General features: G+C 39.7%; 1 protein-coding gene across 4 annotated transcripts in view; it reads left to right on the top strand.

The window, feature by feature from the left end:
- LOC145445086 (uncharacterized) overlaps positions 1 to 20,192 on the top strand; it is a 96,546-nt gene that overhangs the window by 6,746 nt on the left and 69,608 nt on the right. For all 4 annotated transcript variants that reach the window (XM_080323206.1, XM_080323207.1, XM_080323205.1 and 1 more), the window contains 8 exons: positions 6,852 to 6,983; positions 10,931 to 11,052; positions 12,059 to 12,168; positions 12,278 to 12,433; positions 15,679 to 15,772; positions 16,247 to 16,543; positions 19,677 to 19,828; positions 19,912 to 20,022. In XM_080323206.1, the coding sequence (XP_080179332.1) occupies positions 6,852 to 6,983; positions 10,931 to 11,052; positions 12,059 to 12,168; positions 12,278 to 12,433; positions 15,679 to 15,772; positions 16,247 to 16,543; positions 19,677 to 19,828; positions 19,912 to 20,022 (1,174 nt within the window). The remainder of the gene's footprint in view (positions 1 to 6,851; positions 6,984 to 10,930; positions 11,053 to 12,058; positions 12,169 to 12,277; positions 12,434 to 15,678; positions 15,773 to 16,246; positions 16,544 to 19,676; positions 19,829 to 19,911; positions 20,023 to 20,192) is intronic.

The raw sequence follows: 20,192 nt of genomic DNA, 5'->3' as shown, positions 1-20,192 counted from the left end.
TGGGTATCCCAGTGTCACGCTAATAATGAATTAGGCTAGCGAAAAGATCGTGTATTCACATTCACACCCAAAGGCGCTCATAAATCCTGCATGCCTCTTCCTACGTTCCAACGTGCATGCATAACTTGAATTAAAATGTTGTATTTGATTTATACCGCTGTATAAGTCTGAGGCACGTTCTGTTTTCGTGCGCCATGAGTGTATATTCATACCCGTATCAGGGGTGGTACACGGGTGGAAATACACGAATATAAGTGCCACTGTGATTGTGCAATTTGTGCCTATGTGGGAAGAACGTTAAAAGCGTTTGCAGGAACGCATAAACCAGCATGTCCCCAGATTTACCAGAACACGTGCATAACGCTCGGTGAAAAGCTCATCCTTAACTCATCCGCTCAAGCTTGATGCTAAGCGATCAAAGGCCATTAATTCTGCCATCGGCAAACATCTGTTAAATAACCCGATCTGTGTGCGAATAATTATCGAGACTACAGATTTCGCGTCGTCTGGAGGGGCCGTTCACACTGCCATGTGTGTGCCTTAGAGTCGACTTTTATCAAAATACACCAACCAAAACTCTGTCAATAAAAGGAGTTCGTGTACCACCTGAAAATAGTATATTGAACGCTCTTTCATTCGAAATTTCATGCTGATGACATCATATTTTGTGATAGGATTGTTGATATACTATGTTCTTTACAATTCTCTACTAGTTGCTGACGATTACCCCTGACTTTGCGGAACCCCAAATTTTCGCTCAGTCACAAAAAAACGGATAAGAAACACTGAACTACAACAATGCAAATCGTCAAGGCTTGTGGATTTATGGAATTTTCAATCTGTTGCCGGGTGTCGGCGCTATATTATGGGTTACGCATGTCTATATTCCCGGACCACTGACCCGGACGACAGCGATATTTTCATAACGATCCCTATCGGGACCTCACTCTGGAAATACTCTGCCTCCAAACCTCAATTTTTACTCCAAGAGCCCATCTAAAATCACCACAGGAATTGTAATTAGAAATTTACATTACCATGTTATTATGACCAAAGCATCATTATATTTTGAAGTCGTAGTCTTTCAAGCAAGGCGCTGAATAAAGTTTCAGTAAGTGAGATCTATAACATTCAATTGAATTCCATTTAATATTAACAATTTCATCATTTCAATACGCCACAAGACTGCGATACAATTAAAGATATGAAGGTGTCGAAACGACTTGGCGTAGTCATGGAAATCAGACACCCACCTATGGCCTATAGGCGATGTAAGAAGGGGGTATGCAAACTCAATGAAAGTAAAAGAAGATAACATAAGAGGACACGCGACAAATAGAGGTGGAAGGCGAGATCGATATGATCGTGATCTGGTAAACTTGAGGGCTGACTAGTATTGATTCATTAGAAATTGTTTGTATTTCGACATGCCTTATCAAAATTTTTGCAGATTCTTGAAAAATATTTGACTTTGGTCAAATAACCTACGCCGTTGACAACGTCGCAAACTCGTGTGCTACATTCGGTTTCGCAAATTTGTTGTGCGATTGTGTAGTGTGTATACATCGCCTTTATCGCAATAACAAAGCATTGATTCATCAATCAGTTATAATGGTATACGTGCCACCTGCATTGTATTCATTATGACAATTTGGAATGGTCTTATTAATGATTAAGCTAATTACCACCTGTGGACGCGTAGTGTGTTTATATTACGTGACGATAATTTGGATCAGTGTGACACTGTGACTGTGCAGTGTGTCAGAAATACGAAGATATGCGCATTTTGTCAGTTATCAACTATCAATTGTATTGGCGTCGATATTTCGGTACATAATAGAGGTTAAGCGTCCTAAGATCAGTCGTTATTTAAAATACTACTGCGGAAATTTCGAATGCCTATCGACTAGGGATGGTGTGAACGTGAGGTTCACGTTCGCGTTCTGTGTGTGAACCTCAGATATTTAGAGGTTCGCGTTCACAACAGAACCTTGGTAGGTTCTGCACTGCGAACCTTTTTCATATACTACAATTTTCACTTCATTACAACATCGTTGGTTCAAATTTATTGCATTTCAACTGCGGGCCACTCTATATGCATGGCGCTATAGGCATAAAAAATCACCACTAAACGAGCATGTACCTTGACAATCTCAAAAGTTTTACTTGCTTCGTTGCAAAAGTTTGCTCGAAATATCCAACTTTCCGTTTGTGAATATTTATTGACTCTCTGCTGCGAGCTTGACCCACAATCACAAAGCATCACGATCGAAATAAGCTACGTAGGCCTAGTCAGCGAATGATGCTTATTCCACTAATCAATCTAGCAGGCGTATGGGGTCAATCTTTACTTCATTGGTTTACTGGATCATTAAAACCAAATCGGTGCGATTGAGGCGTTGGCTACTGCTGTATAACTTGTTAACGGGGTAATATCGAGGGCAAGTATAGAAACCCGTTTCACGCACTGCTCAATATCAATGTAGCAATACTCAGACGCCGAATACATTTTCCGATCTGTCATACGAAAAAGGTGACTCGAGTCTGACTTGAGTCAAGTCATGACTCGAGTCATCCCAACCCCGCTACAAAGCTATAATCTGCATCTTCCTTGCCCGACGGCATATGCACATCATGTAGGCTACTCATGGTATGCATATACGCAGATCGTGTGTATGTATATCATGAGTCGGTGTATATGCCGCAAGAACATCAAAGACAAAAATAAACTACGTCCCTTCCTTCCCTTATATTCCCTGGTAAGTCCTCGTCAAAATTGTTGGCAAAGCGACGGAAGATATTGATTTTATGAGATTATTATATCATTTGATTGCCCCAGTTGATACATTTGGCGACGTTTAAAACGTCAATATGTATTTCAGCATTGTGACGTAATCCTGCCAGAATCGTCGCTAGGTATCGTGTACATTAATATAGGCTATCATTTCATTGAAGGATAGGTTGGAATTAGCAATATGACGTCCCGTGACGTCATGAGGTTCACGTTCGTGTTCACACAGAACCTTTCAAAAAGGTTCGCGTTCACACGAACCAGAACCTTTTAGAGGTTCACACCATCCCTACTATCGACGATAAATTTAATCTTCGATCGATCAGTAATTATAATCAGCAATCTATTTGTGTATCCCAGCTGAAATAACGTCCACTGGTTCGTAATCTTGTTTTTTTGAGCTTATACGAAATTACACGTAGAAATAAGTTGGACTATCGTATAATGATGTAATGTATTATATTGTATTATTTATCATAACTGACAATATGATCCCTCATCATGGAGCCGGTGCTACCAGTATCCTTGTCCACATGAGAGAGAGTCCGTCGGGAAAAGAAATCGCGTGCTTTCGTAGATATCAGTTTGAATTGACGGGTAGCGATTATTCCGTTGTCAGTCTCATTTGCTGGAAATAATCGTCTGATGATATCCTCTACACCAGTGGTTCTCAACCTTTTTCGCCTCGCGGACCGGTAAAATTTCAAAAAATGTCTGGCGGACCGGTGAACTTTCAAAATTGAAATGAGGCCAAAATGTTAAGTATGCAACCGTTTTTTGCAATTATATGGTGCTAGAGAGTGACATTTAGAGGGTTTTGATCGTAGTTAATTATATTCATGATGGCATCCATGTGATTTTATGGTAGTGAGTCTGCCGAGTCGAGGTTAAATTGCCTTGTCAGATAAACGTGTGTAGCCGTTCGGTCGTATAGTCTTCGCTATCTAACTGAATGCGGCTAAGTTACTTCAGGTTCGACTGGACCCAGAGACACATTGCAGATTCGACGGATATATTACAACGAAGGCAGGCACAATAAACACATCAACACTTCCAATCCAATCCAAGACTTAACACAGTAACAACTCCACACAAAGACAATCCAAGACCAACTCCATACCAAAACCCAACTTCCTACCAAAGACTAATTCCAAATCACTTCCTCTTTTCCCAATCCCGCATGCTACCTTACCCATGACTGGCCTCGCAACCAGATAGTCCGGAGTCATTATGGCTCCGGAGCCGAGCGGTTACACATCCCCGTTCCCAAGTTGAGTGATCTAGTAGCAAAGATCACTCACAAGCGACAAGAAGGAGCAGAAAGAAAACAAACAAAAAATGAGTATAAAATGCAAAGAGTATAAAAAATGGCAACAATATGTACAAAGAACAAACAGAATCAGGCAAGACTTGTTACAACGTTTTACAACCACCAATAATAAATACAACACATTAGTGAGATCCACCAACAACACAAAGAAGGCCACTACAATACCTCCAAAAGGTCACGCAACTGTCCACAATACAAAATAACAGACACAAAAATCCAATAACACTTACGAAAAAGCAACCATTTGTCACAGACAGTTCTCCACAACATAACCCCATGCGCTAAAACCAAGCCAATAACAGAAACAAAGCACGAGGTATCAATACACCCAAAAACAATAGCAGGTCACTGTCGAATCAAGATCACAGTTCTAACATCTCAATATCAGGGGCATAGTCCAAGTCCGGTGTCAAAGCCTAATGACCCACCATCTCATTTAAATATCTCTCAAAGTAAAAGTTTTACGGTGCGAGGGCTCCTTTACATTCACATTGACACGTTCAATGGCCAGCTCACAGTCCACCAGCGACTTCAAAGTACCAAATATACCCAATACATATACTTCTCGACCAACCAAGCCCTTGTTCCCAATTGACGAAGCCACTGTAGCACTTTCACCTCCACAATCCTCAGCCAAATGTTCCTCCGTCAAACCTTTTTCTTCACCTTGACAATCATCATCATCATCATCAGTATCATCATTATTATCATCAACTATCTCGTCACACGACTTCAATGGTACCATGACTACCATCTCAGATCCATTATCATCAACAGGTGCAGTAAAAATCTCTTCAGAAACCAAATCCACTTTACTCTCACATGCCAACACATCAACGATTTCCTCTACATGCGGTTTTTCGAAATCCTCCTCTTCCAGGGTCACATCAATAACAGAGTTTCCAACAGACGAGCATACCGACACATGCTCCAAGCCACCACGTGCCACATTATCCATTTCCCCAACAGCACGAGTGTCCAATAACTTCACAATTCGTCGTGCTTCCTTCCCAAGCATTCCTTTTGCTAACTTGTTAAAAAACCGTGCAAGTGCAACTTCTTCTTTCCTCTTTAATAACTGTCTTGCTTCAAGTCCATCGCATCCGTCTCTTACTGCAAGCGGCATCTCTATACCGGATCCAGCATCAGGCTGCGTGCTCGCCATTTGTAGCCGTTCGGTCGTATAGTCTTCGCTATCTAACTGAATGCGGCTAAGTTACTTCAGGTTCGACTGGACCCAGAGACACATTGCAGATTCGACGGATATATTACAACGAAGGCAGGCACAATAAACACATCAACACTTCCAATCCAATCCAAGACTTAACACAGTAACAACTCCACACAAAGACAATCCAAGACCAACTCCATACCAAAACCCAACTTCCTACCAAAGACTAATTCCAAATCACTTCCTCTTTTCCCAATCCCGCATGCTACCTTACGCATGACTGGCCTCGCAACCAGATAGTCCGGAGTCATTATGGCTCCGGAGCCGAGCGGTTACACGTGCTACCGCCGAGAGTCGTTTACAGTCTCTCGCGCCGAAGGCCGTGGGATTAAGTGACCACGCCAACTCCAATAATATTTTTCTCTTTGATAATATCGAGAGTAGAAGCGTTTCGGATTCGAACCAAGCATCTTGTCTTGCTCCTTGCTCATGCCCACTGCCACCAGACGAAGGCTACTCTGCCATCTACGAATAAAATGCGTGCCGCAAGAAAACACATTACAGCAGCTATACCGGCCGTCCACAAATCCGGAACGAAAAAGCACTTCTTCAGCCCACCCACAAAAACGTTGGTCATGGGACCCCCACAGGGCGATAAGCGAAACTTCCGGGGGATTCGTCCCCAGACCCTGCAGTTGGGTGGATATTTCACCTGTACTTGTGATCACATCTATTCTACTCAGCGTAAGCAGAGAGTTTACGTAAATGATCGCGCCAATGGCGAAAATTTTCGATCATTCACAACCGAAGCGGTTTTCTCGCGGCCGAATTTTTGGTCCGTCTTTCGGAGTCCCATGTTAACCTAAACTTTATTATGTGTTGGTGCGTCGTGACGCGGTATTGGCTGACGCCGAAATCCCTATAAATCATGCGTATTTCTCGGAGAAGGGCACCTAATAAGCAAGAAATTTAGGCACACTAATTCGTGCAAAGCGCGAAAAGAAATTGAAAAATGCTGGAAAAAGTTTTAAATAAATACGCTGATTTATGTTCATTGGCGAAATGGTTTTGGGCCCTTTTCAAGCTCGGCCCCTCTCCAATTAAGCGGTTTGGGGTGTCCCAGTTACGGTCCTGCACAAAATGAATGAATCGAAAACCAATGATCAAATTGCGCTATTTAGCGATGAGGGAGCTCGCATCTGTTCTGTATTTGTCGCTCGCATGTCGTAAAATGAAACGTCTTGAACTTTAAGTCAAATCGAACATGCTTCCAGCCCTAATGTTACCTCACAAAGTTATGAATCAGTTTAGAATTTGATGTTTTATTTATTTTATCAATGGACCAGCCTTCAACATTGCATCTTGAAATTAAAGTATAAAATTGTAATTTACCTGGCGGATCGGCAGGAATGTCGTCGCGGACCGACGGTTGAGAACCACTGCTCTATACATCGAATCTATAGTGTCAACTATCCATATACTCCTTATAATTAGTTTCATACACTAACCCTCCGTATAGATATCTTAATATTATATTTATTTATATATTACATATTCAGATTCATTTCGTTGTCTGATCGTTTGGCCTTACACGAACCACCATGGCTTCGCACCTTACGTGATGGCAAAGAAGTTGAAACTTTTGATAATTTCGGACTGTGTTTCGGATGTTTCCACAAACGAGGGCCGCAGTAAGTGCTTATAATGTGCTGTTTGATATGCATTCTAAATTTAATTTACCAAACTGGGAGATCATGCTCACGAATATATCGGATCGTATCAATCTATTTATTTGGACATTTTGTGGTGATGGAAGCAATTGAAGGAATATAAGGTGGCATTAATTAACGCTATTTTACAAAATTATGTCTTCTAACCATTACGTACGCCATCATTGACTGTTCTTCATTTCTTCTTACGCCATTATTGACCGTGGTGGAAAAGACCAACAAGTTGTTGTTGTTGATTATTATTTGATTGGCGATTATAACGCAAGTGGCTTTGTTCGCCATATCCAAAAAGTCATTTACCATCTAGGGGTGGGTATTACATTACAAAATATAAACTCAAATATATGACCTTGTTTCGAGAACAAATTCCACAACGTATCAAAGAATATGCGTGTCAGTCAACAAGTTCGTTACGGTGGGAGCCATATTCTTCCTCCGACATGTGTCCTCGAGAACTCTTCTCTGGTGTCTATAATTTCGACACCTCAATAACTAATGGGCGACACTCTCTTCTTGACCAACAGGTGATAAGCGCCAAATTTTTCTTTTAATAAACAACTAATAACTACAACAGCAACAACAACAACTTAACGCTGTCTAAATAATAGCGATGTGGAAAATGAATGAATTTGACTGAACATTATTTTTTCTGAATTCTGGTGTTTGAGGTGATATAACACCAAGAATTTGTGAGTGGCTGCAAGATCTGGTATACTTCCTCAGTATAGCTCACAATAATTCATCTAATATCACGACTTCTAATCGTTGAACCACTCATGTGGTTGGTACATCTAACACCAATAGTTCTCAACTTTTAACAGCCACGGCCGACTTTCAGGCTTGAAAATATCCCGTGGCCAACCTCTCAGAGTTCTGCTGAACTATACAAAAAAGTATGTTAGTGACGTAATAGTAACAATGAAAGACATATTATAGTTAGAGGTCGACCGATATTGATTTTTGCAGGCCGATACCGATACCGATTATCGACACACTCACAAGGCCAATAACCGATATCATAGGCCGATATTAATATGGAAGGAGCATAGAAACATTTCACCAAATATATTATATACTAGGAAAGATGGCACTTGTACATGCCACAGAAAGCTGAACAACAAACGAGAAAACTGAAATTAAAAAGAATTATTGCTGAATTGCGTGCATTAATTGAAATCTGGGATAATCCAAAAAGCAAAACGTGATACAGAATTGCATATCAGTCCAGTAGAGGTAGATTATAATGCAGGAAGCACAGTTTATCGCTAATCGGCTAGGTCGATAATCGGTCGACCTCTAATTATAATATAAATTATACGTATCACTGGTATCACCTGGGGGCCCGCTAGGTTTCGAATTATTATATACACGAATTTTGGAACTTCTTCCATACAAAAAACGGTATTTCAAAAATGCTACAAATAGCCAGCGCTTAGTTGTGTCGGTTGCTTCCCACTACCCTTATCGAGACTTTTCGTGACTTTTCGTGACAGTGGCGTATGCGGTGACGTTTGGCGAGGCACTGACCCTTTAGATTGGAGCTGTGGCTCTCAACCTTTTTGTCTTCCCGGACCCCTTTTGGTCGTCAGGGACCCCCTCAAGTTTTCGTTCAAATTTAGCTCAATTATCGTGCAGCCGTGATATGACTTGTGCCAAATTTAAAAGATTTTTCAATGAACGTCCAGCCTAGCCATGCCTATCTAGCATCAGTGGTATTGGTTATGTATATTACAGAAGAAAATGGATCAACAGTTTCCATTTCTAGCGACTGCTCACTAGTTTGCTGAGACTGTAAACTTGTAAACATCTCGAAGTGAGGCAAATCCATCTGTTCCTCAGCTGGTCATTGTTTCTCTGCGCTGTCATTGTACGCCACAATGCTGAATTTCACATTCCTCGAATTCTCGAATTCGCGATTGGTCATATTATGGCATGGTCGAGAAGTTTTGAATTATTTTTCATGTATTGCAACTGGGGCTATTTTCGCTGTGGTCGCAAACACTTACATATATAGTTGAACTTCCCAAGTCATTCGTATTGTTATGACCTCATAAGGAACATTTCTCGTAAACTTCACCCAACTCGAAGCTTGATACTCGATCGACATGGAATCGAAGCATTCAGGTAGGCCTACTTGATTTTGTCCAGCCCTAGGGGTAATATGACATTCATGAGCCCTGTTTACTTGTTATAGCTATACGTACAGTAGCGACGATAGCATATTAGTATTTCGTATTCAGCTGAATGCATTGCTGACATTTGCTCTTGCTGATGAGAGTCGGCCGAACATCTCGAAATAAAAATAAAGGCGGCGAAATGGATATATTTTTGTGGGAATACCAAGAGCATGTAAACCTGAACTAAACTTTTTACCTATATTATATAATTTTTTCCAAAGTAGCTCTGCGGCCTACCTCAGAATACTTGTATGTGGCCCATCAGTGGGCTACGGCCCAACGGCTGAGAACCATTGGCCGATACCCACGCCTAGTATACAGTCTTATGTCAGCCTCTTCACTTGTGTTGGGTCGGGGTGACCTGAGTCATTACTGGGGAGTCATGATTTAAAACAGTGTTTCTTAACCTTGTCGTCAGCGCCCTCTAGAGGCGATTTGGAGTTTGAAGGGGGGGAGCGCTCAGGGGGCTATATGGGGGTGGGGGTGGGGGCTCAGGGTGCTGTACGGGGGCGCTGAATAGCAATGGCGTCTCACTAGAGGACGCAATAGGGACATGTGATTACATAGTAGAACAAGAGCTGTATAGCCCATATCCCTGAGTTCTCATTGCAAATTAGCATTCGAAATATGTTTCCATGTACGCAATGGTTTATTTCAATTCATGTAAATTTAATTGTCCGTACTTTTAGGTCGCTAATTACCCGTTAAAATAATCCCACCACGCAACCTCGGGTTATTATCCACGAAATGTTTCGAACTAGGTATTTTATCCCGCAGCGAACAGCGCGCCGAAATCGAAGAAAGAGACCCTTCACCGACCTGGCTGATCTCATATGTGCATTAGGGATATATAGAACTCCAGAATGGATGACTTCTTTTTGGCCTATACATGAGTAGGGCTGTATATCAAGCTGCAATCTAACGCGAAATCTTCACTTTTTTCGCAAGGTCTATATATCCCTGATGTGCAATGTGCATGCATAGAGTAGAAACAAAATTTGTGCGTGTTAAGTATAGAAATGTGCAGCCAAAACTGACCAACTGGTTTTCTCGGTAAAACATGATTTTTAATAAGCAACCAACCAACATTTAACTGAATATAAGATATATATCTGTCACTTTTAAGAGCGAGAGCCCTTTGTACATTAAATATGCTTGCAATCTTTTTGGTCAAAATGATTAACCAAATATATTCGTGTTTGAGAGCTACAACATTAAATATCTTTAGAATATTTCTTCATCGTATCATAAAGGATGATACTGTTTAGTGTTATGACCCGCAACCTTGCAACCTTACATGAACATTATATAATATGGGATACTTTGTAATACATTCGTGTTAAAGTTAATCGACCAGATGGTATGAGCCCTTACTTGATGATTGTTATAACAACTTTGATCTTATACCGAATATAGCACATACAATTATCATATCGTTAGTTAGTCGGGTGGTCCTCGGGCGCGATTCAAGCGAAATCCCAACCTGGAAATACCGACTGAACTTCGATCTCTACCCCTGGTTTTTACTACCGTCCTTATTGGAGGCGCCAGGCCCAGGCAATTTTCGAAAGGGGTGCTGCAGGAAAAAAGATTAAGAACCGCTGATTTAAAAGATCTTTAGTATAAGCTGAGTATGTGCGTTGTTAAACAAGGCTGTTTCACGTAAAAAAGTTTGTCGAGTAATAACTATTAGTGCGTATTTTTCAATGTGGCGTTGCCGTGAACTTTCAGCTACCATTATCAAGCACCTGTACGAACCGGCGGGGGTTTCACCATTTATCGCAGGAATCCGATGCTTTCAAGCTCAGCTGGATTGGATGACCCGGTTTGGATAAACAACCAACGTAAATCTGGTAGGCAGATGAGATTTGCGACACGGCTAAATTCAAGACACTGTTTAAAACCAAACTTGTATCACCATTAGCGGTGAGTTGGGGATTGTAGATGGCCAAATTTTCACTTAAAAGGTGTATGCATTGAGAAGTCTTGCAAGTTTTAATTACTAATCATTACAGTAGTATACTAGATGTAGTAGACTGTTGCCTTAAAATCATTGTTGCACTTGAAATATCATAGGCAGCAATAGGCATACGAGTAGGCATATATTTAAAACAAAAATAAATTGAAAGGAAGCAACTTTAAACCGTGGCCCTTGTTTAAATCATGTTTTTATTGTTGTTGATTTTTGTTTTAATTAGCCATGACGGAAAGAATAGTCCATTTTGGCATTACTGAGGATTGACAATGACAATTAGGAATCTAGCTAGATTCAATATGGCTTCTTTAACGAAAAAGGTTTCCGAACCCGGTCCTAAACGAGTTATAAATGTCTTTGACCAAGAACTCGTTATGCAGCATTTTTACGTTCGCGCCTTTCGTCATATTCCATTCCGTAACAATGATATATAGCGACCATAACTATACCTGCTTTAAGTGTTGAACCGACGACTATTTAGTTAGATCGGTCCATTTCGTACACGTCGATTATATCAGTGCAGGACGGTCGTAGGCTCATATTTCGAAAGTATTGTATTTTTACGAAAGTATTTTTACGGAACATTTTGACGAAAGTATTTCCACAATTACGGTATAATTATAAAACTTTTGAAAAAAAATGTTGAAATGAAATTCGTTTGAAACACTGTTTAAAGCATGTTTTAAATTGAATGTTTAAAAACACCTCCTGTTTTAAATGCAACCTTTCGTATAGTGTAATTACAACGAAGAAAGACAAATGAACCGAACGTGATGAATCTCATCTAACGAGCATTGTTATCCGTGTCCTTCATTCGTTGTCGCGCTCCAACTGTTTGTATAACTGTGAAATATCACAGTGTTTGCACGAATTATGCATTGCAGTGGAATCACTTATCGGGACCGATTATGCAGCGATATGGCTGTCAGACGATTTTACTATTGACTTATTCCATGCGTTCATCGATAATGGGGGAGATGTGAATGCCCTGAAAGTAAGCTTCAGATATTTCTAATTGCGTTCGTGCAGAACGCAATGATTGTGATCGTATATATGTGATTTTAAGACACAGAATCACCTGAATTTCATGAAACTCTTTGTAGGAATACTTGGAGTCCAATTTCGACAATGATGTTTTGAACGATCTCAAGCTTACTGGGGTCAATGTACAACAAATCGAAGATTACACGGTTGTGCTACGACGATACATTAGGGAAAAACTGGAGAAAAACATAGAACAACAAAAAGAAATATTTCAGGTATGCCTGCGTTGCAATTATATGTGTCCTCTGCAATGCATTGGGTAAGCGGAAATTTACAAAAAGCACGTTTATCCCATCGTCTGAATTCGAATGCGCACCGTCACTGGGCCTTGGTTAACAACATTTTTCACTAGTAACTATTCTCGATATCGACATATAGATATCGGGGTCTGATAGCGGAATTAGCACTGACATCTACTATAAACCTGGGTTTCCTTCATCAAAATGTTCAATTAAGTACATACCACACACGCTATTTTACTATTATTCAACTGTTCTGATATGAATACACGAATAAATAAATATATGTCTATAAATGTTTTAAAATTTTGGTACTCATTACAGCAGGGATGGTGTGAACGTGAAATTCCCGTTCGCATTCGGAGTGTGAAATTTGGAGGATCGTATTCACAAACGAACCTAGTTAGGTTCTGCACTGTGAACCTTTTTCATACAGTACAATTTTTCACGTTTTTAAAACATCGTCGGTTGAAATTCTTTGCATTTCATCTTCGGACCACTTTCCAAATGGCACTGGCAGGACTTGCTTGAATAAATAGAAGTCAGCCCTCAAGTTTACCGGACCACGACATGATATATCGATCCCGCCTTCCGTCACATGTCACCTCATTTTGCCGCCTGTCCTTTTGTATTATTTTCTTTCACTTTTCATTCAGTGTGCATGCCTCCTCTTTACATCGCTTAGGGCCAGGTGGGTGTCTGATTTCAAAGACTACTCCAAGTCGTTTCGATACCTTCCTATCTTTTCAATGTATCGCAGTCTTGTGGGGTTTTAAAATGATTCGATTCATATTAAAACTGATCATGCTAATATTGATACTTTGCTATAAAAGTTTGCTCGAAATATCCAGCTTTCATTTGTGAATATTTAGTGACTCTCTGCTGTGAACCTGGTCCACAATAAAACAACATCAAGAACGAAATAGCCAGGGAAGCAGTCAGCGATTAGTGTTTTTTCAACCAATCAATTATTGACATCAACGAAATAAATATAATGAGTGCATCGTTGTCTAACGTAAAAAATCTAGCAGGCGTATTGGATCTATCCTGATTTGATATGTTTATTGTATCATAAAACCAAATTCATCCGATTGGGGTGTTGGCTACAGTATAACTTGTTTATGAGGTTATATCTGTAGCAAGTATAGAAACCTTTTTTCACTCTGAACAATATCAATGTAGAAATGGATGTTGATTTCATGGAATTATTATAGCATTTGATTGTTATAGTTGATTCATTTGGTGGTTTTTAAAAAGCCAGCATGTACTTTAGCATTGTAATGTGGCATGAGTTGTTGGTAAGTATCGTGTAAATTACTATATTACTTTAAAGAAATGTAGGGTTAAAATTAGCATTATGACGTAGCGTGACGTCATATGTTCATGCTCACGTTCGCGTTCACATAGCACCTTTCAAAATGGTTCGCGTTCACACGACCAAGAACGTCTCAGGGGTTTGCACCATCCTCACATTGGTGCCATTCGGTCTGGCTATTTACCGAATATGCGCAAGCGCATAATGATATTTTCGGTCCGTATTATATACCAATATGGATGTTCGCCGAAAACTTCACTTAGACTAGGGGCGGGCAACATACGGCCAGCGGGCCGGATGCGGTCGGCGACGGGATTTTGTCCGGCTCGCGGACAGTTTCCCGTCGTACATGATAATGCGGCCCGCGGCCCCCGGCTGCCGAGATTCCCCACTACTTGCTTAAACGTCAAAGTTTAGTGACTGCGGTATGTTATTATATACGTGTGTGAACAGCGTGCGAGAGTAGAGCTTACGCGTAAGCCCGGCATTTACCATGTACTCAACCCTAATGAATTGAAATCTTGGTAAATTTGAGGTACAGGGCTTATAAAACGCCTTGAGATCTTAATTAAGGATTGCACCGTGTGTTAATTGATCAGATAGAAGCAGACTTGGCGGCGCCTGCGTATGACAATGCTGTTCTCAAATCCACATTGCCTTCATCATCATCGACGAGAAATGGCTTTGAAGTGACATTGCTGTCGTTAAAATACATTCATTAAATACGATGAATTCCTTGTGTATGTGGATAAATGGGCAAATAATGCATCGATTCAGCAATCTGGTCCGCCAAGTAGGGGAGATGTGGTACCGATGGATCAAAAATTGCAAAATGATCTCTGGCCCTCAAATCTTCAGCCGAGAATAGCAGATCTTTTGCTGTCTCAACACTTCGATACAATCTCAACCTATCGCGGACATTACATGAATATCCGCCTTTTCAAAAAATATTTATATGCGTTTAAAATTTGTTGCTCGAACGTGTCATCGGTCCCCACCCAGTGGGCCCAAAGACACACAACCGTGGAACCTATGAGACATACGCTCAAAAACTCAAACTTGTTAACTTGTTTTGTTGTGTAAGCTACAGCAAGCCAATGAAGAATGTTTAGTCGCAACCTTCAATACTAAAATAGAATATATCAACTCAAATGTTGGCATAAAATCATGTTTTGATTTACGCCTAAACTTACAAAATTAATGCCACATACATATCACCCGCAAATCGACATTTGACTTTCAAATACCTCGTAATAGCGATGAAGCACCACAGGTAACTATGATTAACAGCCTATATATACGTAGGCGAGTTTCTGTTGTTAAGTGATTAGTTGGTCCATCTATTTTGCTTGATTTGGCTATGGTACCATAGGTCCCCCACCCCATAAATATTGTAATTGACTTGAAAATAGTCCACTCGAGGATGGTATTGATTCAAAAAATATGTGCCATGTTATACCAAGATACAAGCCCTATACTTCACATCAAAAATTATGGCGGGTTTGTTAGTCTGAAAGGTGATATAGAAAAATGCAAATGTCGATCCAAATTTACTTTACACCCCCTAAAACGTGAATCATTCGTCACAGACCCCATAACTCACGCAGGTCGAATTTTTTTGCATGTGAGGAAAGATTCTGTCAGCATGTAATTGTAGATAAATTCACGGACTGTAATCATGGAATTATCATGGAGAATTTTTCAAGTATTTTCGGTCCCAGTGATCCATCGGTACCACATCTCCCCTACCTAATTTTCATATATCCGGCCCGCCGACTGGAGAAGTTGCCCGCCCCTGAAGACGAATCCTTAGTTATCATGATATCCTCGATGAGAAATATTAATAATATGAAATCTATAAGTAATCTGAAATGGGTGCATTACGACAATTCAAATATGTTTGAAGGAAAAAGACGAAGATCTTCAATTCTATAAATGGTTTACGAAAATTGCTCAAGAAGGCGGGGATTTGGAAATTTTACTTGCATTTTTGGAGGAAGGTAAGTTACATTATATGAGCCCATATCAATTTGGTGTAGCCTATAAATCGATATTTTGGCTAATGTGAATGAACTTGACGACATCTTCAAACAGTGAAATAAGCTAATCAGTGACAGTCTTAGGCCTGTCTGTGATAACTAGGGTGATTTTTTGACCTACAAACGGAAGATTTCGACCCAAAAAACATTTTTTGACAAAACTTTGCCCACATGTATTTAAATGAGGTATTTCAGTCCAAAATGTTAGAATTGTGCTACTTATCTTCCTTTCTAGTAGCAACTGTCTGTCCTTACGAAGTAGTTTGGCCTGAAAAAACAACAACAAATTTCTTTAACCGGCCAATTATGTTCGACCCCTGCGATATGGGAATGTATGCATTGTGTAGGGTTATGTATACATTTTTCTACCATAGGGATGAGTATCGATATTGCAACTGCTTCTCTGTCTCCGCTACGTATCGATTCCATTTACAGGTGATCAGCACAAATCATTCGTCGCGTACGAGGAAAAAGGCGGAAATGTTGAAATCATCCGGCATTACGCGTCGGCACTCTCATTATTTTTGTTAGGGGCCGAAGGCAATCAATTCACAGGAAGCGAGATTTCACCTTCGACAGAGCAGGAAGCGAAAAGATCGCAACTTGTAAACAGGTTACGGCAGTATGTCGAACGTGAGAACGAACACAAACGAGCGTCTCTGCTACTCGAATTTATGGAGAAGGGTGGGAGGCTCGACGAATTACTGCAATATGTAACGGATCGTGCCGCAGGTAGCCTATAGCGTTACATAAATAAAAATCGTCATATTTGAGTGTTGTACGGGCCAAGATATGGTGAACTATAGTAAACAAATATTGCTTTGAAACAAATTGTAAGTCAGTGATTGGGTTGGTCCACGGACTAGTTTTAAGGATTCCGTGAAAGGCCAATCAAAATCATAAAACGAGTAAATGAATCATGGATTTACGGCAAGTTCGTTGACTAATCAATCCAACGATTAAGTAGTAGATGATACTGACTATGCAAAACGTAGGCGATTCGATAATAATCAGCAGATGTGCAAAATCACCTTGGTTGATAAACTGTATTTGCAGCTGCCAATGAGATATTGCATAGTACTGAGATATCATAAGCTATGTTATACGGGTTCTTTAAATGAATGAATGATCATGTTTAAACGGTGGTTTACTTGATATCAACGGCTGTAGGCTATGCCATAGTTCATATAAGTGGTGATGTATTTTCTGCTGGGGGCTCCGCAAAAACTCAATAAAAATTTAGGGGCTTACTATAAAAAGATTAAGAACCCCTACTGTAGGAGTACACTTCAATGTAAGTGACGTTTATCGTCTGAAATTCTGTATGAAGGCTATACGCAGCGCCGATCTGGCTAATCTCATATGTGTATTAGGGCTCTTCAAAAATGACTTTTTTTCTCAAATCGTACTGGCTACTTGATAAAATTGTTAGGTTACCTAATTTAAGCCTACACACAAAATTTGGTTCAATTCCAGCAAGTAACCGCTTTGCTACAGGAGAACAAAGTTTCTATTTATTATATAAAAATAAATAATAAAAAATTTGAAAATTTTCTGTTCACCCCATGAAAGGCTGTCTATAGAAACGATGCTCACCAAATTTGGTTCAATTCCAACCAGTGAAAGCGGAGCTATTGCCGTCAAAAAATTTTGATTTGAATAAAATAGTATTTACGATGAGCACAACTATAATAAATAAACAAAGAATCGGTCACCGTAAATACTATTTTATTCAAATCAAAATTTTTCGACGGCAATAACTCCGCTTCCACTGGTTGGAATTGAACCAAATTTGGTGAGCATCGTTTCTATTGACAGCCAAACACTTTCATGGGGTGAACAGAAAATTTTCAAATTTTTCATTTTTTATTTTTATATAATAAATAGAAACTTTCTTCTCCTATAGCAAAGCGGTTACTGGCTGGAATTGAACCAAATTTTGTGTGTAGGCTTAAATTAGGTAACCTAACAATTTTATCGAGTAGCCAGTACGATTAGAGAAAAAAAGTCATTTTTGAAGAGCCCTAATGTGCATTAGGGATATATAGAACTCCGGGATGGCGGACTTCTTTTTGGCCTATACATAAGTAGGGCTGTATATCAAGCTGCCATCTACCGCGAAATCTTCACTTTTTCCGCAAGTTACATATATCCGTTATGTGCTGCATAGAGTAGAGACAAAATTTGTGCGTGTTAAGTATAGAAATGTGCAGCCAAAACTGACCAACTGGTTTTCTCAGTAAAACATGATTTTTTAATAATCAACCAATCAACATTCAACTGAATATAAGATATATATCTGTCTCTCTATGTTCAAATAATATCCAGACAGCCAGTATCGATATGAATTCGACAACCGACTAATCGTTTTTCCAAAACTATCGCACATTCTATTGGTTTTCAAAAAGTCTATTTGCGATCTGACACATAGCCCGAGACGAATTCATACATTTGCGATACACAGACATTCAACTGCTCGAAGAATCAGCTACAGCAGTGGTTCTTAACCTTTTTCATATCGTTACCCCCAAGAAGAAAATGACAGGATGCAGTTACCCCTTTTCAAAAAGTAACAAATTACAGCTTGCACTCAATTAATTGCATAAGAGCACAAAGATGACGACATTATGTACAATCAAAAGCATGTTAAAAATATCAAGTCAATAGGATCCGGCAGTTGCTGTTTTCGTGTTATCTAGTCGCCAAATCTATACAAAGGGTAGGATAATGAACAGCATCTCATACAATCGTTAATCGCTAACTTATTTCGTTTTGATAGATACCATTGCAGAAAATCCTACTTCACAGCAATAACTTCAAAGAAATTCAATTTGAAAGTTCAATGCCATCATGACATAGATTGGTTATTCCTTTTGAAGGCGAAGCCAAAAGTCATTATGATGATTTCAGACTTAATTTTACAGCCTAGACTGGACCACTACACTTTTCAATGCTAACAACTATATTTCTACGATATTGTTACTGCATTATTGGTGTAGAGCTAAACTTAGACGCCCCTTGTTGTCTCTCAATTTGCCAGCATGCGCAACAATATATGATGTGCACCACTGCACAATAAATTGGACTTACCTAGCACTATACTAAACTACATTCGGCCCTGCTATTCATAATCACTAGTGGTTACTATGATATCACAGCAGGGATGGTGTGTTACGTGAAACGAAATATATACAAGCTCACAAATATATATGTTAGTCTACATTAATATTTAGTAATTACGTTCGAAAATACTTCAGTGCACCATTACAAGTATATAAAAAACATCAATACGAATTACCCCCCAAGAATTGGTGAATTACCCCTTTGGGGGTAATTACCCCCAGGTTAAGAACCACTGAGCTACAGCATTGTTTTAGTAACGCCATTATGACGGAGGTTAGAGGCTGTTTTGTTTATACGATGTCGCTACTGATGGAATTAGACTACGCACGCATATCCAAAACGTAAATTTAAATGGAATCACGTAATAAAAAGCCCTGGTCGAGTGCAGCAGACACGCACTTTTCCTAAAACAGGCATCGGCCAATTATAGGAATCTGTTTTATAGCAGACAACATATTATCGAATTCTGTGTGTGGAAAACTAAGTATTCGTAATTTGCCTTATAGGATAAGATATCTAATTGTGCCCAAAAGAATATATATGACTTGAGCGCTCCTGTGTCATGATGCGAAATGACTTCGTAGTCGGTGCGCCATACATTCCCTCATCCAGAAACCCTGTATACACCGCGTAAAAACTAGTTCAGTAAACCAATTTTCACTTTTTTCCTGACAGTGAAGAAAACGTAATCTGTTAATGAAATCCATCTTATGAATCATGGGGTTATATTCTTTTGAAATAGGAATTTCTCGAAGCGGATCACCAGATTCTCTCGTTCAACAATATGCCCAAAAATATTCCGGAAAATTGCAGCTGCTGGAAGACATCGGAATATTTGCCAAAAAGCATTTTAAGAACTATTCATTCGCTAATCTCTTGCGGAAATACATCGAGGTATATGTTCATTCGTGACTGATTCTGTATAACTAAAATTGCAATGACCGCGGGCTCATGTCACATTCAACTCCAATTTTTAGAGTGGTGGTAAAGTCTTATTTCTGAAACAATATATTGGCGAAGGGTGTTCCTTATCTTCTCGTCAAGCTCAAAAATTCGTGGAAGACGGTGGAAATCTAAACGTATTGCAGGTACCTACATCACGTACTCTATAACAGTGCTTTTCAACTTTTTGAGCTCCATTCGCACTTTTTTTTGTAAGCTAAATTTCATTCGCACAAACTAACCTAAAATTGCTATACAAAAAAGATGAAGGTACTTAACAACATTTTGTTCAGATGTGCAACAATTTGCCTACTAT

The sequence above is a fragment of the Botryllus schlosseri genome, chromosome 8, assembly GCF_051294905.1.
Source record: "Botryllus schlosseri isolate E-star chromosome 8, Bs_hap1, whole genome shotgun sequence".
NCBI classification, from domain to species: Eukaryota; Metazoa; Chordata; class Ascidiacea; order Stolidobranchia; family Styelidae; genus Botryllus; species Botryllus schlosseri.
The sequence above is the reverse complement of the archived record's forward strand: the minus strand, read 5'-3'. Positions and strand labels throughout refer to the sequence as shown.